The following is a 26393-nucleotide window of genomic DNA, read 5'->3' on the forward strand; positions in this document are numbered from 1 at the left end:
ACTAATGTTATTGGTTACTGCGATGATCATGTACTGATGGCCATGTGACTCCCTTGTTCTTAAATGGGTGGCTAACTTGTTTGCCTTGGTCTTGCACTGCCTTAGTGGAGAGACCCGCCTTGATCATAGACCAGTGGAACATATGCCAGGAATAATCATCCACATGTTTTGCAGGTATCTTCTCTATAGTACTGTGGTGGTGAATAGGACTCAAGTTTTCCTAGTTTATTGGTGAAGGTGCCTGTCAGACCCCGTTGTGGCGTGAGCAGGGGCTACTGGGCCCTAAATGTGGTTGGTGAGAATGTTTGCCTTTGGTGTCCTGGGGTCTACCCTACTATGGCTGTACAAACTTGGCTAAGTACCCCGCCTTCCACTCTTGAGTCTCAAGGTAATGAGGGCGAACAGTTACAGACTCCACTAGCCACCCAACAGTCAAATTAACATAATGACCAGCCCAGTATGTACCTTTTGTGTAAAAAGAAAATCTTTAATCTCACAGCAGAAGTTAATACTGTACAATTAGACGAGTAAGTTATACAGGGTTGTCATAAGTTTCATTCTAACAGTGAGGTGCTACACACCTCTCTTTTCCGGCAATCGGTCTCTCTTCCCTTGGGGTCAAGATCCTGCTATTAAAATCCCCAGTACTCTTTATAGGATTAGACTACGGTGCAGATGGCGTAAAAATTATCTCTATTTCAACAGCAACGCAGTTCAAGGTTTTCTTCAATCCTTTTTAAAATAACAATTTTAAGGCAAATGGGCAAGTGGGTATGGCGGCATCCTGTCTTTCGTTCTTGGGTTCAGACTAAGCCCGGTGGTTTAGCGGCTTGGCAGCTGGGGCTGTGCAGTGCAGTGGATACAGGTTGTATTCTTTTTCACATAGCAATAATTCTTCTTTTCTAGAGACCACAGTGCAACCTTGCTTGTAACAGGGTCAGCGGGACGGACTCTGAGCCGAACTACACGTCAGTACTTGTCTTCGGTAAAGGCTGATGCAAAGAGACTTTAATCAATTGACAGTGGAAAACAGGAATCTGTGTTGGCGACAATTCACCTTTCCTCTGTCTGTTGGCAGCAGAACCACCAGTTTTTGGAGCCTTGGCAGGCTGCCGGGAAGCATAGGAATACGTGCTTGTGTGTAGTTTAGATTAATCTAATTTGTGAACTGCACAGAGAGATTAAGGGGGGAACTCCTCATAGCACGGTCACTCCTCGTTCTCTCTATTGGGTTGCAATCTTTCTCTAGGTGCTCCTCATACTGGGAAAAAACTGTCCGGGACTGTCTGGGACTGTCTGGGACAAAGTCAGTTACTTGGGCAAGGACTGGGAACTGGAGAGAAAACGTACACAGAAAGAGGAGTACACCGCTGCCCAGGATCACATAGAGTCAGAGGAGACAAGCATTGGCATAGCCAATAGGTCTCGCCTTTGGGAACTTATAAGTGTTTAGCCATGCAACAGTTGCATAGCTAAATACTTATAAGGTCCCAAAAGCGAGACCTGTTGGCTATGTGATCGCGATCAAACATCAAAGCGGCCGTGCGGCAGCGAAAGTGAAAGTAATCGCGGCGCGCGTGCCCGCGCACATGCACTGTAGCTCTAGGCTGCCTGGCAGCACTTTTTGGAGCCCTCTCTATAAGTCTCGCCAGACCAGCGCATGCGCTGGGTCAGACGAGACCTAAAAAAGGGATCCAATCTAAGGGGAAGCCTGCACGAAGGAACAAGAGGGCTAAGACTCAGGAAGGACAGGCACTCATGAGGCAGGTCAGCAATCAGAATCACTACACCCAGGACGGATGTGCAATACACATATATAAAACAACATTAACAATAACGGGAGTGTGGGGAAAGCAATCAGGAGCTCCAAAAAGTAAAAACTGAAGCTCAGTAAGTTTCTCACCCACAATTGTTGTTACAGATACTGATTGCAAATACCCACATGTAGGATCTGCATGCGAAGGCAGGGTCTGTGAAGCTTATACCTATGGTGATGTTATAAATGTAACTCAAAGACCATACTCACAGTGAACAAGAAACACCATCTAGGTAGTCTGCTGTGCCCACAGATCCTGGCGATCAAACAGGAACACGCAAGGCAGTAACAGAAAGGGGGTAGAACTAAGGACAATAGACAAGGAGCTAGCAAGGAGGAGTGCTTAACAGGAAAGGAAGGAAATCACAGGGCACACTAGGCAGAAAGCAGGTAACAAACTTACAAGGTAATAGAAGCAATACAGCAGAATAGAAAGACCGCAAACTAGGAACGGTAACCAAGGAAATGGGAAGAAAAGCAGGGACTGGAAAAGGATATACTGAAGGGGAGGCTGCAAGGGTATACTCGAATAGGGCTGGATCAGGAGTCAAGAAAACAAAGTAGTACTGAATGCTGTGCTGGAGCAAGACAAGAATTTAGCAAAAACTCAAAAGCCAAGCTAGCACTGCAGGCAGTGCAAGTTCAGGAACAAGGGAAACTGCTGTAGCTCAGGAACAAGAAATGCTAAGGATCAGGAGTCAAGGTAGCACTGCAGGCAATGCTAATTCAGGAACAAGGAAAACTGCTGCAGTTCAGGAACAAGGACTAACTACAGCTCAGGAAACCCTGGAAAGAAGGATATCAAAAGCTCAGCAAACACTGGAAACAAGGGTCGGTCTCACTGGTACACAGCTTCAATGACCAACCCTGGACTGAAGGGAGCTGGGGCTTAAAAGAGCTCACAGTAATTACATGCATCAGGTGTGAGCAGGCTAGCAGCAGCCAGCCACGGGTGAGCTGAATTCCTCCACACACCCGTGGCCTTCAGGGGTGGAGACGAAGCAGTCAGCAGGTAATGGAGTTTCAGGCATGAGCAGGATTTCTTCTACAAAACCCGGTATGGATTGGGAATGGATGTCAATTCCCAAATAGTGTCCAAATGGCTGGAAGTCACTATGTACATGAAGGGGAGGTTCTGGAAGCTTATTAGAACACTGGAGAGTCCCACAGTTCAGTCCCCTGGTGGTGAACACGAGAACGCGGGGAGCAAGTTGTCACAAATACTGGACATCTTCTGGACTAACTGCCCTCCAGAAGGTTCATGCACACTCCTTACCCCTCTCAGCAGGCCACAGGTTTCTAGGCTCTTTAGGCAAATCGTCAGCTTCTCCAGTAGAAAGTTATGACTTCAGGATATGTCCCTTCATCTCTGGGAGAATGACTGTCTGAGAGACACCAGTTCTGGTTGCACAGCAGCTCCTTGAGTACTCTGTGGAGCGCTCCCTTTCTTGTTCAAGAATAACTTGGGAGTGGGACAATGTGGGTTGGTTTGGATCGCACTTTAATGCCCTTTTCCAAATAGGACAGGTGGATCCTGTGTCTAAAGTTTCAGAACTGGTTTGTGTTGGGTCTCTCTCAAATATCAATTCCAGGCTGCTCTCCAGACCCAGCTTTTGGGCAAATTGCTCTCTTGCACCGAAGGTAGCAATTGCTCTGGCTCCAAGCAGGATTATTCAAAATACAGGCACAATGAAGTGTGAGATCTCTGCATGTGACTGTCATTAGTAACTGCAGTACCATCCCTCACCTATACCACCTACCAAATAGCAGTGGTCAGGAAGAATTAATCAGTAGTCCATTGCTAACAAGGCTTTCATGGAATTTCTAAATGTAGTCCTGTCTCTATCCTTCTCACTTTCTGGGTCTGGATCTTCACCTGGGAGCCACAGGAGTGAAGCAAAACACTTCCACTGTAGTGTGGAGGAGGTCCTCATCACATCTTGTGCCATGCTAAACCAGGGTCATCCAAAATGGATCCCACTACCTCCAATGCTCTGACTCGCCCAACACACACAGTGCTACTACCATACAAGTGACACTCACTGCGCTTACATGCATTCAACATGCACATACATTTTAAGCTCAATATTCTGGTTTACACATCTCAGCGGAACTTTACTAAAAAGCGGTCCATAGTGGTCACTGATAGGAAAAAGGTAGGGTCTGGTCACACTGTAGATTCAGAAACCTGGTGTTCTGCTGACACCACTTCATAGGATTCATCCAGGGGATGTCCACTGCTTACTCCAAGGGCTTACTTGTTGCGCCCCTCCAGGTCACAGATTAGGTCCTGGACTTTGCATTTTTAGGGACAGGCATAGGCCTCTGGGCCCATACTAGATTAGTGTGACACAAGGGCCAAACAATTCATGATACATGTTTCACTTGCAGTCGGAAACTCATGGCACGGGTAGATACTTGTTTACCATGCAGGGGACATTCCAGCCCTAGCAGTGCTTATTGTTGTCGTTCAGGGGATGATTGTTGTCTTGATCCATGCTATTAATCGAGGCCTGGTTTGAACGTGCACTAAGGACTCATCTGCCAATCTCCTGTTAACACAGTTGTTAGCATTGCCATTCTTGAATGTATAGTAGTGGCGTACGTATCTAAATTGTTCATACACTAGTTATGATGTTGCCCGACTTGATAATTTATTAGTGGTGGAGTGCTGCCTGATATAGCCTAATGATGTATATATCTTTCTTCATCTTTCTTCCTTTTTGCTTTAGGTTACCTACTTCAGTTTGTGGTATTGCAACAAGCAGAACCTGCGGCGCTGGGTGGATTTAGATAAACCCCTGAAAAAGCAGCTGGACAAGTATGCGGTGGAGCCCACGGTGTATTTTGGGGTGGTGTTTTATGTGCCTTCTGTTTCCCAGCTTCAGCAGGAAATTACCAGGTGAGCACAACAGGTACTGTGTTATTTCTTTGTACGGAATACAAATGTTTGCTATTTGTTACCGACACTTGGGTCAAAAGATAAAACATTTCTCCCGAACAGCTGTTCGCAAACACTCTTACATTTTACTGAAAGGAAGGATTCTAGAGATGGATCTCTTGCTATGTGTGGTGCGAATGAGCATGTTTTTTCTAGGATTGGCCATTTGAGCTGTGACCTAACCACCCAGTAAACATACATTTAAAAATATTTTTTTATATCCTTTTCTTTCACTTTTTAACGTAATGTTGGTAATGTACTTTCCTAAGTTAATTCCTACATTTGGGGTACAATTCTGACCTTTATGGGATTTACAAAGTGCTCATAGTAATTTACAACTGTAAATTTCTGGGAGCAATGTACTTCCACCTCTATATTCAAGTCAGATGAATTGTCCCGAGTGGACAATCTGACTAATTCTATTATCAATTCACATTACACTGTTTTTCTTTCTTTTTTGTAACCTCTGTCTCTGCACTCCCGTGAAATGTGGGGCTTTGCATTCCCACCATGGAGTCAGTTACTCCAAACTATTTCCAGAATAACAGGGTATATATAAGAGGCTATTCTAATAATTGAGAGTTGTCACAGGCATTTTGTGGGTAATCCATGTTTGGCCAACCTACTTGATACCTTCTTCCCTTCCCAACTGTAAAATTTATAATAATGGAAGTTGATATACTTGTGGGTTTTGTGATGTCATGCTACACTCTTAACCTTCAATGTACCCTGATTCCTTTTTAGTAGGATGAAAAATCTAGAATCATAAATGTATTTTTTTTTATGTAGCTAAGTTACAGTAAAAAGCAAACCGAGTTGTGAATGTGTCCCAACATGTTTTCCCATATGTGGCAGGGGTTCCACTCTTAGTATGTAACATTTGAAGCCAGCTTGCGAATAAGAAATATTACAAAATAGCTTAAGCATTGTTCGTTAGTCCTCTCTTTTGAAATAGGGAGGTTTCACCCCTATGTTTTATTTAAACTATAAACCCTATAGGGAGGCTTGGACAGTATGGTGATTGCAGCAGGGCGTTCATTATATAAACACCAAAACTCTAAGGAGAGAATGCATCCCATTATCACTGCAACCGTGCTAATTATTTCCTCCCCGGCATCATAACATTTGGTACAAGCATTGCCAATGCCAGAAGGTCTGGCATATAATAGAAAGTGCAAAAACAAGGAGATGATGAACGGAGCGATGAAACTTTTCAGACACTCACCCCCAGTCACAGATATGGGTTAAATCCATCATCGTTCTTTAGCTCACTTTGCCACCCCAGTTCAGACACAGCTATATGCAAATCAGTCTTGACCCTGTGCCTAATGGGAACAGAAACCGGTCCCAGGATGCTTGTTTCCGGTTCAGGGAAGACCTGGCTTTTGCATTTCGGGCTGGACTGTTCCCATGAGGCACATTCCCATCCATAATACTCAGAAAGCATATTTAAAATGGATTAAAAGAACAAAACGCGAAGAATTTTACTGCATAAATTTGGTTGGCATGCCTTTGCAATTAGGGAAAAGCGGCGATCTTGAAATTGTGTTGCATATTGTGAATACTTTCTCTGACACTCCAAGATGGCTGAAATGTTACTTCTAAATGTAATGGTTATTTTGGTACAGTGAAACGACAACACACTATGGACAATATCCTGATACCCTTCCAGATTTCCCCCTGTCTTTACTCGGCTTAGAACAGAAGACACTTAGGGTAAGGTGCACTGTTCAGTCATCCCAGGGTTTTTTGATTTGCAAAACAATGTGAAATTGTCTCTCTTGTAAAAAAATCCTGCAATTTTTACAAAAGTAGTTACAAAATCTTAAGTAATCCCTTGTTTCTACCTTCTTTTAATTGACCCAGTACTGCTGTGCTGGGTCAATAAAAGTAGGGTGGGCAGGAGAGCAGTGTTGTCTATCTCTCACTTGGCTGAATGCCTAGAAGTGTCTTGAAGAGGGAGAGCACACCTCCAGGAAGCGCTTAAACATGCACAGCAAGGAGGAAACTAGTGCAGGAGACAGACATATTAAGGTCCCAGCCTACTTTAGCAAACTCTTGGACTCCTCCATGATTGTCTACTCCCTCCATCCTCTCCATCTTTTGTAAACTGCCCATTCAGTCCTGGACAGATTATTCTCGCACCCTCCCCCACCACTACCACGCTTGTTTGCCTCCTTTTCCCCGTCCTCATCACTTATTTTCCACCCCATTCGTCAACCCACTATAAATGCATGCACAATACAGTTGTCCTCACGCCACCATTTCTTTTCTCGAGCCCCTCCTCTCTTCGTGGCACCCTTTTTCCTGCCCAAAACCCACTTTTCTCATTTCCCCTGTCCAGTGCTTCTATCTGCACCACCATCACACACCATTTGCAGTGTGGAATGCATGGTGCTCGTGGGAGCTATTGCTTTAGCCTCCTCCACCCTCCTCACACCTTAATTTAACAAGCATTTGCAATGCAATCAGTCTCGCCTTTGGGACCTTATATGTATTTAGCTATGCAGCACATTAGCCTGGGTATTGAAACATCTACTGTTCTTTAACATGGAGCGAAAGTAAGCACCAAACTACGTGACACGCCAGGTATGGGAACACATGGAGAGAAATATTGCCTTTCAGCGGAAAATGGTATAGTCCAAAGCTCTGTTTTTAATATAAAATCAGGCCCTTCGGTGGTTATATCACTGAAAATACAAGATTTGAAAAAAATATTATTGTCTACGGGTGCTCATGGAAGACAATTTATATGTACTGGAATCTAGAGAATGCTAAAGTGATTCTGAACCCTCTGTTCTTAGATAACCAATAGGTAACTTTATTAAGATATGTGTCCCCTGATTCCGTCTGGTTATGCCTCAGTAATTGGATGCCAGTTAGTATCACAACATAAGGGCTGGTACATGGTGGAAGGTTCATAAGTCTTATTAGTGGCTGCATCAGTGTTCTGCATATCCAGCAAGGGCCTATTGCTTATCAGTTGCAGTTCCATTTGGCCTTTGGGTACTACCATCTGTTGAGCAATCGGGATCACAGTTTGGGCAATAGGCAACGCTCTGAAGTTAAGGGGCCAAGTTGAATCTCACCACATCACTTAACCAATACAGACTACCAGTGCTTGCATTGGAAAAATCGAAGTGCAGGTACTCTGTACCAGAGCACCTGCTTGTTTCTGAGAAGTACTCTCTAATTAAATGTATTATGTTTGCACTGCATACCATTGAGCCTGAGCAAATCGGACTGGCCGCTCACAAAGACACCAGAGGCCCCGCCTACACCATGCCGCCATACTTACATTTTCGGCAAAAAGTGCACTTGCTTACCAGCCTGTGACGGGTGCAAGCTTAACAAACAAGTAGGCGCTTAACCCACTGGTCTAACGTTAAAAGAAATAAATGCACTTCGCAAGATTGTCGGTCCTATTCTAATGGAACTTTTAACTTTGTGCTAAGGTGCTCTGCATCTTTCTGGGCTTTTAGTAACCGGATCTAGGGTATGTACCCTGCCACCCTTCAAACTACACACCGCTTCCCCCGAGCATCTACCCCCCCTCCCTCCCTGAAGCCCACAATACTCACCATGCGAGGGGCTCCATGCCGGCCCGGGATGGGGAGAGCCCCCTCAAGTAGGACACCACGCTGCCTCCCGCCTAGCCCCCCCTAGCGGGGCGACTCGAGGGGCGCCCTATGGTGGCCCTACTGCAAAAGGAGGGCGGCTGCTAAGAGCCGCCGAGCTCGGGTGATGAGCGGTGTCCTCCACCGCGGGGAGCCCCGCGCTGCCCCGCACATGATGCGCCACTCGCGGGCGTCCTCCCAGCCCCCGATGATCCGGCTGCAGTAAGCAGCAGAGTCTGCCCGGTGATGATGCGGCGTCCTGAGCCCCCTGTTCTGCCCGCAGAGTCGCTGCCGCTGAAAGCAGCGCTCCCGGTGCAGCGAGACCCGCTCCCGCACCGCTGATGCCGGCTCCTAACGGTGCTGCGCTCCTCTCTGTGACCAGGCTGTGTGTGGTGGTTCTCCCCTGGCCAGATTGGAATCCGCTTGCCGGTGCCTGGCTCCTGTGCTCCTCCGGCTGCTCTAAACCTCAGTCAGTGTAAGCCCATGGTGGCTGTGTGTGCGCTCAGGTTGTGCCTGTCCTCCTCCCCCTCCCGTTTCCCAGGCACTCTACACTCCTCCCCTCCCCATCACCGCAGAGAACAATACAAGAGGAGACACGAAAAGCAGAGGGTCTGGTAACTTCGCACTGCCCTCACCGACCCTCACACATAAAATATAAGCTGGCACCTCAGCCAGCTCGCAGGGTAAAGCCGCCACTGCGGCCTCGCGACATTCAAACTGCTTCTGCAGCGCTTCCCTCACAAAAACTTGCACAGTGTCATGCAGGTTTGCACGGCACCGCCCTCAGACCCTCACATCCAGGAGGCGCATACTACCGTCTAAGACAAGTGACTTTCCCCACACACCACACCCAGCCGGCAGTAACAAACACGCGGATCCTACCTGCGCACAATGTGCCGACTAGCAGTACCCTCACACACACTTCAACAAAGGCTGATACACTCTCAGACCTTCACAGCATGGAGACTGGCCTCCCCTCAGTAAGTAAGTCAACATGCCTGGGGAAATCGCCCTCGGAGCACGGGCTCGCCGCGGAGCATTGAAAAGGAAAAACAAGAGGCAGAGTTAAACTTTTGGCGCGCATGCGTACGATGTATAGCATCGCGCGCATGCGACAGTCTAGGTCAGGCAGAATAGAGTGCGAATGCAGCCAGTCAATCAGAGGGGGAAAAAAGCATTTACAAATCCAATAGGACTTGTATTTACGCGAGCCCTATTGCATTGTAAATAAGACTGCGGTCTTCCAAGAAGGCAGGAACGGGAGTGGGTGGGGAGGTTGTGGTGGGCAGAAAAGTTTTGGACTGCGGGAGGGAACGGGGTGAGGCAGGGGAACAAAACAGTTTTAAAAGTGAAGGGACCGATAGCTATGGAAGGAGACAAATGACGACATGGCTGTCAGGAGGCGGGATTGAGTTGAGGAAAACCAATCAGATTGCAGCATTTAGGAATTCGGCAAATCAAAGAGGTTGAAAATGGGTGGAGCTTCCCCCACTATACTGTATACACCATCTCTCGATAAGACAGCGCATGCGCTGCCTAGGCAAGACCTAAAAAGGGGGAGAGAGGAAAGCAATAGCTACCTCCAGCACTACGTATTTCATGCTTGGAAGCAAGATGGCATGGTGGTGCCGTAGGGAGCACAGTTTTGATACTGAAATCTGCACCCACTGTTGTACCAAACATCCCTCTTCCCAGCTTTCTCCTGCTGTGCAGTCCTGGTGTGATGGTTCTACTTCTGGGCCACAGTATGTTTGTGAAAGGCACATTTAGTGCTAGTCACAAAAATACTGCAAACGTTGCTTTTTTGTGCCACATATTTTATTATTTTAATGCAACAAAATTTGGCAAACCAGACCGCAATTTCAGACTTACTGCTGAAGAAATGAGCAATGACCCAGTGGCTGGTAGCATGGTATCAGGGCTACAAGTTGCTCCAAAAACAAAAAACTGGCACACAAGCCCCATGCCATGTATTTTAAGGGTGAAATACAGAATGAGAATGACACACAGACCAATGGCTGAAAAAGGCTAGGAGGGGGAGGGGGAGGGGGAGGGGGAGGGAGAGGGAATTTTTTTCACTTATTTATTTTTTACAAGACCTCTGTAGACAGCTAAAGCTGTTTTGCTGGATCTACAAAGTACTTTAAACACATGCAAAGCTAAATGCTACGCATAAAATTACAAATCTGTATAAAATAACAGTTGAAAAACAAAATACAACCCCTTCTAATAAGTCTAATAAGGATTCTCAAATACAAATCTTCTGCACCCAGAGCCTGACAGATGGGGTAGAAAATATCAAAACCCTCTGCCTTCTACAATAAGCTGCCAGATTCCATGTAACAAAATTAATGTCTACAGGTTTTAACACAGTGTAATAACAATTCTCCATTAAGGGTCTATCATCTTTAACATATTTTATTGACTATACTATTTGTCATAGCTTTTCATAATAAACAGAACAAACATAAGGCATCCAACATTTTCAAATTAATCAATCCAGCCTGTAGCCTTTATCATTGGCATTAGCTTTGCCATAAGGCATTCATGAATAAAACTACAAATATGTAGAGTTACAGTTGGGAAAACAATACACAACCCCTCCTAAGTCGGCCTAACAAGGATTCTCACAGTGCAAATATTCTAGGGGGAAATAAACATTCAAACTCTTTCCTCCCATGGTAATCTGTGAGGTTACATGTGTACCTGGGAACAGGGTTGCCACACTATAACAATCCACCGCAAAAGGCCTATTGCTGTAATTGTCCCATCAACACGACAATGAAGGACACTAGACATGTAATTTTCTGTTTTTTGCTGTATGCTGTTTGATTTATTTTCTGCATATACCTAACCAGTGATGTCATGTAATGTTTTTGGTTCACACAAGTCTTGCCCCTGTTACTGTGTTTATATATGTATAATGTTGCTTTGTAAAAAGTTATTTTATACAAGTAAGCAATGAAAAAAGTAAAAGTCTAAAAAAAGGAACATTGATTCATTCTATTTAAATTTATAAGAACAATACATCGTGGCGTTATACACCTGAGTGTGCATTTCTGCTGAAAACATTAATAATAATAATGGATTAAGTCATAGACATCAGAAGGCACAATTCTTTGGATCCTTTGTTCAAAGAAAGATTTGATTGATTGTCTTGGAGGCACCCTTCTAAGATAAAATACGTGCTTATATATTGGGAGAATCATGTCCTAACTGTGGATTTCCTAAAGATGCACGTCTCATGAGGAGGGTCGATTATATCGTAAACCAGTTATCATTGATGTAGTCTGCCTACCCTGTCTATGAGCTCCAGCTCCTTTAATAAAGTTCATTAATGGCAATTGGATCTTGGATATTTTCCACTAATCCTCTTTCAAAGTGCATAGTTTTATTTTTGATTCTTTTTCATGTTCTCCACTTGCAGAAAGATGCTACTACGGCAAGAATGGAGCAGCAGTTTGTGGAGAGCACCTTGCTTCAAACATGGCTCTAACATTGAATTTCTTTATGTAGGTACCAGTATTACTTGCAGTTAAAAAAAGATGTCTTGGAGGGAAACATTCCATGTACACTGGATCAAGCGGTGCAGCTGGCTGGATTAGCTGTTCAAGGCAAGTGACTGAAATAAGTTAGGAGATGTTGTTGCTATGAAGACTTGTCTTTGGGATGTATGGCTTAAAAGTAATTAAAGGTGAGATTTACTAAATTGATTTTGCATTTTGTGACAGTGGTACAAAGAGGGACTGAATTAAAAGAATTGGCAGATTTCTCAGATACTATAGTCACTTTGAAAGACCGAATTGAACATATCTAATTTGTAAGCTGTCTGACTAACTCTGTCCCACCTTGACCAGTCAACAGATAGATCTCAAATCAAATGAATGGTCCATTGGAGTAGGAACAACATTTATATGACCTTTAATAATAATAACAGTAAGCTTGAATGTGTAACCTGTTTGATTATTTGAGGGCACAATTTGATTGAAAGCTTGCTTAGAACAATCAGCAGAAAGAGTCACCTGCCATATTGAAGCAGAACTTAAGTGCAATATTACATTTTAGGAAGAGTTGATGCCCAGTCAATTAGAGTCATATTGCAGGTGTACCCGATAAACGTTGTAATAACCAGCAGTTTATTGGTCAATGCCAATGAGATCGTTACATGTTTCCTATGCACAAGTGGTAGAAAATGCATTTTTGAGGACCTTATTGAACCAAGGGAATGCTACCCGTTAGTCCGGTGAAGGAGTAAATATTATCTCTGACGTTTCTTTCCGACCAATTTTATACTAAGTAGGCATCGGAAGGACCCATACTGTAAAGTGTATTTTTTCTCCCTGTTGGATGAGACGTCCCGTATAGATTTACACAATGTCTTCTGGCTCAAGCATGTGCAACCTTCCCCAAATAGCTCTTCTGCATCGGACTTAAGCAGTCATTGAAGGCTCTCTTGCTAGCGGCTTAGGTAGAGGGCATTTTACAACTGTTGTCCCCCAATGGAGAAGGTGATGATGGAGTGTTACCTAATGATGGATTTTTAAAATGTTTGAAATATGATTGTAGTTTAACTGGAATGTATTGCACAATTGCAAATTGCCTTGCTACATTGCTTTATACAATACATTGATTTGGTTAATTTACTGCATTTTTATAATACGGAGGTATACAGAGTTTTACACTGCATATTAAGCATATATGCAATTTCCGCTGTAAAAGTGCATTTCTGGGAAGGTTGATTAGTGTGACTTAATAACCACCTATGGGGGAAGAAATATTGTGAAAAAATGCTTTAATCCTTTTACTACAAAGTAGAATGATAAGGTAACCAGTTGATGAGCAAGTATTGGCACATCAAGACCTCTTCCACTAGATTAATGGAATCTCCAGAGCTGCATTGTACATGCATTGGCACATACTTATACTGCAATGTTAAACCTTTACTAGAGAGGTGCTTGCGCACCACAGGCCAAAGCCCACCATTCTGCACCTTCTCTCTGAAACTCGCAAAGCTCCAGCCATACTCAGTTTCAGGAGATCACCTGTGTCTTTAAAGCTGCACAGAATTTACAGTTGTCAAAAGCCCTCACTTGAGCAAGCCTGTTTGCTTCCCTTTTATCCTGTCATCTCCTTTGCCAATCAACTTCAAGAATTACCTTTTTTTTTTGTTGCAGTTTTCCTTTCCTAAAGCTGATTAACTTAAAATGCTCACCTTTGAGTTGAGCTCTGCATCTTTGCTGAAGTCATCGAGGTAGTAGCTACCTGTCTGCATTCTTGGTGGCAATGATAGCCTGTAACTCTACTTGAAAGATTGACTGATCAGGGCACCCTCCGCTCAGGTGACAGAGGAGCTCCCTTTATTAGGTCCTGCTGAATCTTTCACAGGTTTTCCTGTTCTTTGGAATAAGCTGAAAGGTTTTCTATAAACGGTCTTCCTACCACCTGACAGTTGTTGGGACTTCATCTGATTTTGGCACTTTTTGCAACCAAGGGCCCTGGATTTGGCTTTAATTTCTTGGGCATTGTTGGGCTCATGGACCTCTTGCATTCTGGAATTACTCTGATCCATCTCAAGATATAAAGAATTTTGCATGTCATCTAAGAGCACAAGGAAACCATTCAACTCATTCTAGTCTAGAGAAAGTTCAAGGACAGGCTCAAACCTTCTGGTGTACCCTTCCCCCCCCCACCCCCTTTCAATCACAGGGGAGATGCACATATGTTCTTGATGAACAAGGAGGGGGCCCAAACTACTTGCGTTAGTTTTTCTGCCTCTCTGGTTACTGGTTTAGAGACTTGCAGCCATGACATATAATGTTACACCAAGAGTCTATCTAAAGAACATCTAGTGTTTTTCTGTTTTGGGGCTTTTGGAGTACAGCATATCCAGGCTGGCAGTGTACAGTCTTCTAAACCCTAGAGACCCCATTATCAAACCTTGCTATAAGGATGATGGACTCTGCTTTTGAATTAGCCTCTTGCAAGCTCCTCTTTTTGTTCTGTACACATCAATTTCATAGCGAAGTTTACAGATTTCCACAATGGCTAGGAAACTGTTCTTTGTTTCTTTTATCTGCAACCATACTGCAATGTGGCGACAACCCAGAATACAATAGATATCAGACGGTGTCTGGAGTTTTGTCTAGACTGGACCAAGCCTTTTTGGTCCCCATAGAGGTAGTTTATCACCTGTAGTAACTCTTATACTAGGAATGGTTCTCAAAGACTCAGAGATGCAATACTCTACCGAGCAAGCCATCAGAGTGCTACACAGTTGCTAGTTGCTGTCCTTCTGAGACCATGCATGTGGTAATAGTAGACCCTTGTAGTCCGGTTTAATACAATCCCATGCAAGAACACAATCATTATCATACTTGGTAGTTAAATACTGAACATACTTGGTTGAAACTCCAAAAGGGAATGGAGTGAACAATGGAAATAGTTCAGTAGCGAAAGCTACATAAACATTAACACAACAATCTCTTACCCCTTGTCCCTAGGGTTGAAACCTCATTGACTTCTAAAGAGCAGTTCTACTCCTCCACTCCCCACAGTAAGGCTGATGCCACAGACGCCTAAAGGCTCTCTGTTGCAACCTAACAAAGCTCTTGCCTTTATGACACCTTCAGTTGAATAGGACATTTTTAGATGACTCATTGCCTTTCGTCATCAGTTCATTGCTGATCTTTGTTAACACTTGCTTTGTTCCTGACCAAGTATCAGGGTAAACGTTTCGAAAAGGGCGTATTGGTTGTCATGCATTCCTGCTGCCCTCTACTCTGCCGCTTTCATTATGGCCTCATGTCCCTCTGGAGAATTGAGAACAATCATTACTGTGCTGCCTGCCCCAGTGCCATCCATTTTAGTTTTTTCACACTGTCCTTTGTGTGTCACCCACAAGGCACCCCATCATGGCTTTCATAACCTTCTTTAGTGTCAGAACCTATGAAGTCACACCTGTTGTTACCGGTAACCCCATAATTCTAAGCTGAGATCCTCTTCTCATTGTCTAACATTGCATCAGTGCACAGACTTCACCAGAGTACCAATTGCAGATATTGTAAGTTCTGTCTTCCTTTTGAGTTCATCCTTGATTGTCTGGCTGCCCAGCTCCAGAATTGCCATAGAGTATGTTGCTGCTGCTGGTTCGGCTTGCACTGCTTGAGACAATAAACCCTCCATTTTCTCCTCCCTTTAGCATATGGCTTCCTCTGCCTTGCTGGATTTTTTTTTTTAATTCATTTTTATTAACCATGAAACCTATGCTTCCAGAAGAACAATACAATATAAACCATGGTGGGTCAGTGTTTGCACATACATAGCAACATTCACATTGCAGATGCCCACAATGCTGTTAGTTCCCCCAAAGGTGATCGTAGATATCATAAATCACGTGTTCCCTGCCTGTTGGCCTCCCCTATGCCACTGATCAGTTGCCACTGCAGTTTATCCAGGCCCCCCATATCTTTTCCCACTTACGTGGGCACTCTCTGCTCTGGTACACAGTCTTTTCAGCCCGCTGACACCAATCCAAGTCATTTTTCCAGCCCTCCACAGTGGGTACCTCCTCGGCACCCCATAATCGAGCGATGTTTCGTTTTGCCACGGCACCCGCTAGTGCGAGCCAGGTTGTTGCCCATTTGGGCCAGATTACATCCCCCGTCACTCCCAGGATATGCCACCGTGCATCCACCGGGACCGTGGACCCGACAACCGAGGACATCACCCGGGCCAGGTTTTCCCAGTATCTTTGAATCTTAGGGTACATCCACAGTATATGAAAGAATATCCCTGTCTCACCACTCCCCCTCGCACATTCCTCAGACACACAATGTCCAATATGATGTTGGACGGTCCTGGGAGCATATGATCTATGGAGATTTCGAAGTTGGATTAATCGGAACTTTGCTCTCACAGCTATTTCTCTGGGACTCTGCAGAGCCTCCGCCCAGTCATCATCTTCAAGGAGTCCGACATCCGACTCCCAAGCCTCTCTCAATGGCCCTAATGGGTCTGGTGTGTTATTTATCAGCTTCTTATATGTGAGGGATATAGCCTTATCGATCATGGGATCAAGCAGAAGCCTATCCTCTAGTGGCGCTTACTCTGGCAGCGGATCACCCTCTTTCAGGTGGCAGTGGAGTGCATATCGCAACTGCAAAAATCGGAAATATTCACCCTCCCCCATCTGATACTCTGTTTTTAGGGTGGCAAAGTCTAACATTTTTCCATTTTTCAGACATCACCCAGGAGGTCTATGCCAATATTACTCCATCTATGGAAGCCTTTGAGGTGTGCTCCTTGCTGGATTTTTAATCCAGATTCAAGTAGTGCACATGGGTTTGTTCTTTTCTCTTCAGCTGTTCAAAGTACATGGAATCTTCATACCCACCTTAGGAACCCCTACTCGATCAGTAGAACTTGGCGCAAAAGAGAAGTGCTCTTTTTTCTTTTTGTCTACCATGTGATCTTGGGAAAGGATGGCAAGCCACACTAATTGCCTCAACTGTGTGTGCCAGTGATAACATTCCCTCTAAACTTGTGCACTAAATTTGAAGTAAGATCACTGTTTCAACTCGATCCCTTATCTATGAGCAAGCAGCATTAATGTCCATGAAGACCATATGAGGCTTTTGATTTGTTTAGGCAGGAGTCGGATCTCGATGTCCTTTTGTGAGACCGTAATCTTTGCTCATGAAATTGGCTCTTTTCTGGTACACTCTTCTGTCTGTCCTCAACCCCGTAAGCAGTCCTGGTTTCTGACCATGGCTCTGTTTTAGTTTTGGTTACCTTCTCTACATATTGTCTCCAAGATAATCCCACATCTTTGCTATGCTTCATTGCCAGTATGAGGAGGTGGTCTGCATTCATAGCAGAGGCTTGCAAAATGAAGGTACCTGCACTACCCCGTGAACATCCAATAGTTTTAGGTCGGCAATTTGTCACAACACCATGGCTCTGGCCTAGCAAGAAGAGGAGCAGATCATCAGCGACCTACAAGAGCACAGACTCCTAACCCTTGTAGGGAAGTGGCCATTTTTGACATGTTTACCCACTTTTTGCCTGGTCGTTGATGCAATTTTGACAGGAAGTGCACTGGGTTCCTGTTGTCCAGGTCCTCCGTGCCAGATCTCTTTCCTAAAACTGTACAATTGTTCCCCCAATTGGCAATACCTTGGGCACCCCTGTAAGTCCTAGTAAATGGTACCCCAGGTACCTAGGTCAGTGGTATTGAAGAGGGTCCCTAAGGGTTGCAGCATGTATTGTGCCACCTAAGGGACCCCTCACCTAACTCATGCAGACTGAAATTGCAGACTGCGTGTCTTGGTGCATACAAAAGGGAATACATGACATGGCACACATCCATGTGTGCCATGCCTGCATACACTGCATACAGTATAGGTGCACTATACTACATGGGTGGACATATCTGCATGAGCATATATGCCCCTGTGCGAACCAGTTCAATTACTGCCAGTACAAGTGACCAGGGAAGCCATTTTAAATACATATGCGGGACGCTGGTGAAAAGCGAGTTCCCCAGCTACATGATGGCTTCACTGAAACCTAAGATGTTTTGTATCAAACATCTTGTATTAATAGACCCACACTGATTCCAGTGATGGCTTTATTAATACAAATGCAAAAACAACAATTGATGGACAGAATGCAGAACAATGTCGTACATTCACCCCAGTACAGAGATCTGCCATATGCAAATCAGTCTTGACTCTGCGCCCAATGGGAACAGTCCAGCCCGAACTGCCAGTCCAGGTCCTCCCTGGACTGGAAACAAGCATCCTAGGACCGGTTTCGGGCTTTCAGCCAAGATAGCTTGACTCCAGTGGCATGGAGAGCACGAGACCCACGTCTGGGCATACCCGTCCCACTCGGGGTGACAAATGCAAAAACAATTGATGGACAGAATGCAGAACAATGTCGTACATTCACTCCAGTACAGAGATCTGGGCCTAAATCCATCGGTTTTTTTCACACCATGCCATTCCAGTTTGGACCCAGCCATATGCAAATCAGTCTTGACCCTGCGCCCAATGGGAACAGTCCAACCCGAACTGCCAGGCCAGGTCCTCCCTGGACTGGAAACAAGCATCCTAGGACCAGTTTCGGGCTTTCAGCCTTCATCAGCCAGGATAGCTAGGGGGTGAATGTTTTGATTTGTTCTGCATTCCGTCCATCAATTGTGTCTTTTGCTTTCTCACCCTAAGTGCCCCGGGTATGCCCAGATGTGGGTCCCGGGCTCACTTTGCCACTGGATTCAAGCTATCCTGGCTGATGAGGGGTGAAACCCAGAAGCCGGTCCTAGAATGCTTGTTTCCGGTCCAGGGAGGACCTGGCTTGGCAGTTCGGGCTGGACTGTTCCCATGAGGCACAGGGTCAAGACTGATCTGCAAATGGCCAGGTCTAAACTGGGGTGGCATGGTGAGCAAACTAATGATGGATTTAACCCAGATCTCTTGACTGGGGGTACATTTTTTGATTTGTTCTGCATGCCTTCTGTTAGACCTGTCAGCCCTTTGGGTGGTCCCTCCTCATCATTATTTATTTTGTCCCACTTTTGCCTCAAACCCTGTTTGAATTTTTCCTTTTTGGGAACCACCAGACTTTTTCGTGTTGCTACAGATTCAGGGAGCCATTTTAGCTACCCCTGAACCTTCTGTCTGAGGGCCTGAAGCACAAAATGGTGGCCTCCCATGACATCACCAGCATCCACTGGAACCTACCAGCACCTTCCAGAACATTCCAGGAGCTTCCAGAACCCTGTGACCGTTGGAGGCGGTTTAGAATGTTGGGAGGATAAGAGAGGCAGTTGGCAGTTGGAGCTGGCAGTTGGCACCTGACTGGTGAAGAGAGAGGAGCACAACAGTGAAGGAGGAAGGAGTGAAGCAGCAGGGGTGGAAACTTGTGCCTGGAGTGGGGTCCATAAACCCACCCTTGATACTTGTCCCTACTGATGGATCCCAGCCTATAGCCCTGTGTGGGAAGAAGTCAGAAGAAAACCTTCCTAAGGACCTGGACAGCAGGAACAGGCCTTAGAACCAAGAAAGCAGCAAGATTCTGACCTGAGAACTGGTTTCCCTGGAGCCTGGCGTCGAGTAGCCGAAGACCTGGAGCCCGAGGTGGAGAAGCGGCGCTGACTGAGGTAGCAGACGTCGTACCCGGAGCCGCCTGAGGTCGTAAGAGGGCGCCGGCGGAGGTCGAGAGGAATACCAAGGGTCGAGAAGGAGGTGAACCGAGGTCGAGTGAGCGGCGTCATCGGAAGGGTGAAGTCCGCCCTCCGGAGTCGTCGGAGACCGAGGTAGAGGAGCACCGGAGGTCGGGAGTGAGGATCGCACTCCGGAGTCGCCCGGAACCTGTGAGGAAGAGCCCCGGAGGTCGGGGGTGAGGATCGCACCCCGGAGTCGCCGGAAGTCGACAGCGAGGCCAGGCCGGCCGACGTCATCGGAGCCGAGAGCGCCATCGGACCGGAGCCGCCCGAAGTCGACCTCGTGAAGAGACTGCCCGACGCCATCGAATCGGAGGTCGAGATCGAACCGAGGCCACCGACATCGGACCGGAACCGCCTACCGGCGTCGACAAAGAACTGACACTGTGCCGAGGCCGCCGAGACCGAACCGGAACCGCCTCACGGCGTCGACACGACTCCAGCGGCGTCGGAACATCAGAAAAGGGCAGTAAGTGGAGTAGAGGGCGCCTAAGGCCCTGTGGAGACCTGAGAGACTACTCTAAGGGGCTAGGGAGGTGCTGAAACCCACCTGACTGTGCCTGGGGTGAACTGGGACTAACCTAGAGAGGTTGTGTGGAGAGGAAAGCCAGGGCATTGGAATTCCCCCCTTTGATCTACCTCAGTTTAGGCCTCAGCCTTTGCCTCAGCCAGGGAGTAGGACCCCCCAAGCCTTCCACACCCTACAAGCTGTGCCTGGGCCAAATCAGCCCTTAAGTATTGAAGTGTCATCTGATTCATGAGTGTTACTGTATACTTCTAATTATTTATTGGGGAAACTGTATTTATTAAGTTCTTATCTATTTAATACTGCACTGTATTTATAGGTCCACAGGACTTGTTGGTGTACAGTATTTATTGGTACAGTATTTATTGGTACAGTATTTATTACCTCAAAGTATTTAATTGTCTGTATATATTGCACTTGTATTTATGCCCTGTTATTTATGATCACCCCTATTTATTTCAGCAAACAGCAAATATTTATTTGACCTGCTCTATTTAAGAATTTGTATATTGTGATTGTTATTTATTTTCCCAATCAGCAACTAAGAGAAAAAGATAAAGAAGAATATTTTCATAATTTTTACGGTGTAGAGTCGTTTTTGGAACGGATGCACGCATGGTTATTGTATGGGTATATTGTATGCTTAGCACTGCGCCTGTTTCCTGACCACTCGAGCCAAGCTACCACAGTGTGTTCGGGGAGTCCACCACCACCCTGCGGAGTGGGAGTGGGCTGTTTCCAACATAAATTGGTGTTCAGCGGTGGGATAGAGCTGTGCCTACATATACTCAACAAAACTGTGGGTAGTCCATAGGCCTACACCGGGAGTTTTCTCAAAGCGGCCTTCCTAATTGTGGGTTTTTGTTTTTTCCAAATTTACTCTGGTGGTGGGAGGAGGTATTATTAAAGGTACCCCCCTGCATTGTTTCTGCACAAAACCTGTCCTCTAACCTGAGTGGGCAAGATGGAGTTTGTTCTTGAAAATCTAGACACGTACACTGTGGCCCAACTCAGGGAGTTTTGCCAGCGAGAGGGGGTGTACTGTCCCCCAGGAGCAAAGAAGGGTGCACTTCAAACCAGCTTAAGGGCTTGGGGGGAGGCACGCAGGGAAAGCAAGGCTGAGGAGGAAGACAGGGATGGAGAGCCTGACCCCGAGGGGGCTGAGATGTACCAACCTGAGGTGGGGAACCTGTCAGCAGGGCCCAGGACACTTTCTAGGAAGGGCAGCACTGTCTCTAGTGGGGGCTTATCCGAAGTGGAGTTAGCAGATCGGAGAGAGAAGAGACAGCTCACATGGGACTTAGCAAGGCTGGAAAAGGAGAAAGAGGAGCAGAGGATGGCCCATGAATTGCGACTGAAAGAAATAGATCTTCAGATTTTGAGAATCGGGGCACAACCTGTTCCTAATGGTGGCAGCCAAAACCAAGAGTCCACTAGGGAATCCAAACCTTACCTGCCAAAGGACATTGTAGCAAGCTATGGGGCGGGTGACGACATCGCCAAGTGGCTAGCAGCCTATGAGGTCTCATTGAGGGCCCATGGGGTTCCAGCGAAGTATTGGGGAGGGGGACTGTATAAATACATGCCTCCAGCTGGTAGGGATGCTTTATTGGCCCTCGAAGAGGATGAGCAAACCCACTATCCCACCATGAAACTGGCGCTCATCAGGAAGTTTGGACTTACTCCGGAAAAGTACAGACAGAAGTTCAGGGGTAGTCACAAACTGGGCACACAGAATTGTGTGGACTTCCTGGACTATGCAAAGAAGGCACTGGAAGGTTGGATTCAGGGCAGTGAAGTAAGGAACTACGAGGAGCTGTTTGACCTAGTGTTGAAGGAACACCTACTCGAGAAATGTTTCCCTGAACTGCGGCAACACCTGGTGGATAGCAAGCTGACCAGTCCCCGGAAGCTTGCTGAGGAGGCGGACATTTGGGCTAGTACCCGGGTGTCCACAAGGGGGACTGGAGGGGATACTCAAAAGACCGGACAGGGCGCCCCCCAGAAGAAAGAAGGAGGGGAAAAGAAAAAGGAGTTCTCCAAAGGCCCCCAAAATAACTTCCAAGGGAAGGGAACAGGATTCACCTCTAAGGCTAACCCTCCCAGAAACCCTAATCCTGGCCAGAGTCAGCAGCCAAGGGTTGTCCATTGCTACGAGTGCGGTGGCGTTGGACACTATAAAGGAGATCCGAAGTGTCAGAAACGCTCACCCCCTCCCACTGGAGGAAAGCCCCCCGGAGTAGCTAGTGTAGTGCTCGGGGAGGAGATGCCCTTAACTAAGGGAAGGGAGTGGGCGGGTGTCACTTTAGTGTCCCTGGGAGAACGGGAGATGGTTCCTAAGATCCAGGTGCCCGCAAATACTGCAAAGTATGGGCAGTGGATCACCATCAATGGCCAAAGAGGGGAGGCTCTGAGAGACACAGGAGCCAGTATGACTATGGTACGTAGCCAACTGGTGTCTCCAGAGCAAGTCATTCCCGATGTACTCCACCCAGCCGCGATGGCTGACGGCAGAACCGGCCACTATCCCGTGGCTGAGGTTCCCTTTGAATGGGGGGGGGTTGCAGGTTCACTTCGAGTTGCCGTAAGCCCTGCCGTGCCAGTCGATTGTCTGCTGGGCAATGACATGGAGCACAACGCTTGGAAGGAGGTGGAATACCGGACTCATACCGAGATGCTGGGTACACCTGACTGGGCCTGTGTTAGCACAAGGTCCGTGACTACCCGAAGAGGGAGTTCATTCCGGCTGGAGCCTGGAACAAAGGCCCAGCCAGCTGCCAGTCAAGGGAAGAACCGAGGACAGGAGGAGCCTGCCTCGGCGTCTCCACCCCGTAGGACGGATAGGCCACCGGAGGTGGTGGACCAGGAGTCTGCGGAGGGGGACGTTACCAACCTGGAGGACCTACCCATCCCGGCCGAGTGGCACGTGGAGGGAGGCCCGTCCAGGGAGGAATTCTGCCAGGGCCAGAGGGAGTGCCCTACCCTTGAGGGGCTGAGGCGACAGGCCGAAGCCCAGGCAGCAGGGAACGTTGAAGGGAACTACAGTGTTTACTGGGAGGATGGCCTCCTCTACAGTGAACCCAAGGCACCCCTACATGGATCGTCACGAGCCTTGGTAGTCCCTCAACGTTATCGAGCCTTCCTTTTAGAGTTGGCTCACGAGATACCATTGGCAGGACACCTGGGGCAAGACAAGACCTTCGCCCGTCTTGTCCCACACTTTTATTGGCCTCAGATGAAAGTGTCGTCCGATACCTACTGCCGGACATGTGTGTCTTGCCAAGCCAGTGGGAAAACAGGGGTGAAGCTGAAAGCTCCCCTGGAACCACTTCCTGTCGTTAGCACCCCCTTTGAAAGGGTGGGCATCGACATTGTGGGTCCGTTAGATCCGCCAACATCAGCTGGTCACAGGTTTATCCTGGTTCTGGTGGATCATGCCACACGGTACCCAGAGGCAATACCTCTGAGGACCATAACAGCACCTGTTGTGGCTAGGGCCCTGATGGGAATCTTTACCCGAGTGGGTTTTCCCAAGGAAGTTGTGTCCGACAGGGGGACCAACTTCATGTCGGCATATATGCGGGCAATGTGGAAGGAGTGTGGAGTGACCTACCGGTTCACAACTCCTTACCACCCCCAGACCAATGGTCTGGTGGAGAGGTTTAACAAAACCTTGAAGGGCATGATCAGAAGTCTGCCTGAAAGCCTGCGGAGGAAATGGGACGTCCTCCTACCCTGTTTACTTTTTTCTTACAGGGAAGTGCCACAGAAGGGAGTGGGCTTCAGCCCCTTCGAGCTTCTGTATGGGCACCCTGTACGTGGACCTCTCAACCTGGTGAGAGACGGATGGGAAAGAACTCCCAGAAAACTTCCCCAGGATGTGGTGAGCTACATGCTGGCCTTCCGGAGCCAAATGGCTAAGTTGTGGAAGCAAGCTTCTGACAACTTGGAAGCCAGCCAAGCAGTGATGAAGGCGTGGTATGACCACAATGCTCACCCGGTGGAGTTGGAGCCTGGCCAGAAGGTGTGGGTGATCGAACCGGGAGAGCTTAGCGCCCTCCAGGATCGCTGGTCAGGACCCTTTGAGGTGTTGGAGAAGAAGGGTAAGGCTACCTACTTGGTGGACCTGAAGATCCCTCGTCAGCCCCTGCGGGTGCTGCATGCCAACCGCCTCAAACCCCACCACGAGAGGCCCGAAGTCATCTTGATGATGGTGACTGACGGAGGAGAGGACGTGGAAAGCGAGCCTCTCCCTGATCTGTTTGCGTCTCAAGAAAAGGATGGGTCGGTGGAGGGAGTGATTCTCTCCCCATCTCTAACTCCTGAACAGCAGGAGGACTGTCGCCAGGTCCTGGGGCAGTACTCCTCGTTGTTCTCCCTTGTCCCGGGTAGGACTCACCTGTGCGTCCATGACGTGGACACAGGAGACAGCCCCCCTGTGAAGTCCAAGATCTACCGGATGTCAGACAAGGTGAAGGCCAGCATTCATAGTGAGGTCACTAAGATGCTGGAGCTAGGAGTGATTGAACCTTCTAGCAGCCCCTGGTCCAGTCCGGTGGTGCTAGTACCGAAAGCTGCACCACCGGGTGCCCAACCAGAACTGAGGTTCTGTGTGGACTACCGGGGACTGAATTCAGTGACAAAGACTGATGCACATCCGATCCCTAGGGCGGATGAATTGATTGACCGGCTGGGAGCTGCCCAATATCTAAGTACCTTTGACCTTACTTCAGGGTACTGGCAGATCTCGTTGACTGATGGAGCAAGGGAAAGGTCAGCCTTCTCCACACCCAATGGCCACTACCAGTTCTGTGTGATGCCCTTTGGGCTCAAGAACGCACCTGCCACGTTTCAGCGCCTGGTAAACCAGATCCTCACCGGAATGGAGAGTTTCTCTGCTGCTTATCTGGATGACATAGCCGTCTTCAGTAACAGCTGGGAGGATCACTTGCGTCACCTGCAAGCTGTTCTCCAGGCCCTGAGACAAGCTGGATTGACGATCAAGGCCAGCAAGTGCCAGATCGGGCAGGGGTCGGTAGTGTACCTTGGACACTTGGTGGGTAGGGGAACGGTGCAACCCCTCCAGGCGAAGATCGAGGCCATCATGGCCTGGGAACCCCCCAAGACACAGACTGAGGTCCGAGCATTTTTGGGCCTCACGGGATACTATCGCCGCTTCGTGAAGGGGTACGGTACCATCGTAGCCCCTCTCACGGAGCTCACGTCCAAGAAACAACCTCGACGGGTAGTCTGGACGGAGGCTTGTCAGCAAGCCTTTGAGAAATTGAAGAAAGCCATGTGCGAGGCCCCGGTCTTAAGGGCCCCAGACTTTTCCAAGGAGTTCATTGTCCAGACAGATGCATCAGAACATGGCATTGGGGCAGTGTTATCGCAACTCAACGAAGAGGGTCTGGATCAACCCGTGGTCTTCCTATCCAGGAGACTACTTCCCAGGGAACAGAAGTGGAGTGCAATAGAGCGTGAAGCCTTTGCAGTGGTATGGGCTCTGAAGAAGTTGCGGCCATACCTGTTTGGCTCGCACTTCCTGGTTCAGACCGACCACCGACCCCTTCGTTGGCTGATGCAAATGAAGGGGGAGAATCCCAAGTTGTTGAGGTGGTCTATTTCCCTACAGGGGATGGACTTTCAGGTGGAACATCGGCCTGGAGTGGACCACGCCAATGCAGACGGTCTCTCAAGGTATTTCCGCCTTAGTGATGAGAACTCCCAAGGGGTTGGGTAGCTCTCCCCACTTTCAGCTGGGGGGGACGCGTGTTAGACCTGTCAGCCCTTTGGGTGGTCCCTCCTCATCATTATTTATTTTGTCCCACTTTTGCCTCAAACCCTGTTTGAATTTTTCCTTTTTGGGAACCACCAGACTTTTTCGTGTTGCTACAGATTCAGGGAGCCATTTTAGCTACCCCTGAACCTTCTGTCTGAGGGCCTGAAGCACAAAATGGTGGCCTCCCATGACATCACCAGCATCCACTGGAACCTACCAGCACCTTCCAGAACATTCCAGGAGCTTCCAGAACCCTGTGACCGTTGGAGGCGGTTTAGAATGTTGGGAGGATAAGAGAGGCAGTTGGCAGTTGGAGCTGGCAGTTGGCACCTGACTGGTGAAGAGAGAGGAGCACAACAGTGAAGGAGGAAGGAGTGAAGCAGCAGGGGTGGAAACTTGTGCCTGGAGTGGGGTCCATAAACCCACCCTTGATACTTGTCCCTACTGATGGATCCCAGCCTATAGCCCTGTGTGGGAAGAAGTCAGA

The 26393-nt window shown here is 47.5% G+C and overlaps 1 protein-coding gene across 2 annotated transcripts in view; it reads left to right on the forward strand.

Moving 5' to 3' along the window:
- Nucleotides 1-26393, forward strand: part of PTPN21 (protein tyrosine phosphatase non-receptor type 21) — a 438348-nt gene that overhangs the window by 117978 nt on the left and 293977 nt on the right. For both annotated transcript variants that reach the window (XM_085626579.1, XM_085626580.1), the window contains exons 3-4: nt 4549-4718; nt 11891-11988. In XM_085626579.1, coding sequence (XP_085482705.1) covers nt 4549-4718; nt 11891-11988 — 268 coding nt within the window. The remainder of the gene's footprint in view (nt 1-4548; nt 4719-11890; nt 11989-26393) is intronic.

This window comes from Triturus cristatus, chromosome 9 (genome assembly GCF_964204655.1).
Source record: "Triturus cristatus chromosome 9, aTriCri1.1, whole genome shotgun sequence".
Classification (NCBI taxonomy): Eukaryota; Metazoa; Chordata; class Amphibia; order Caudata; family Salamandridae; genus Triturus; species Triturus cristatus.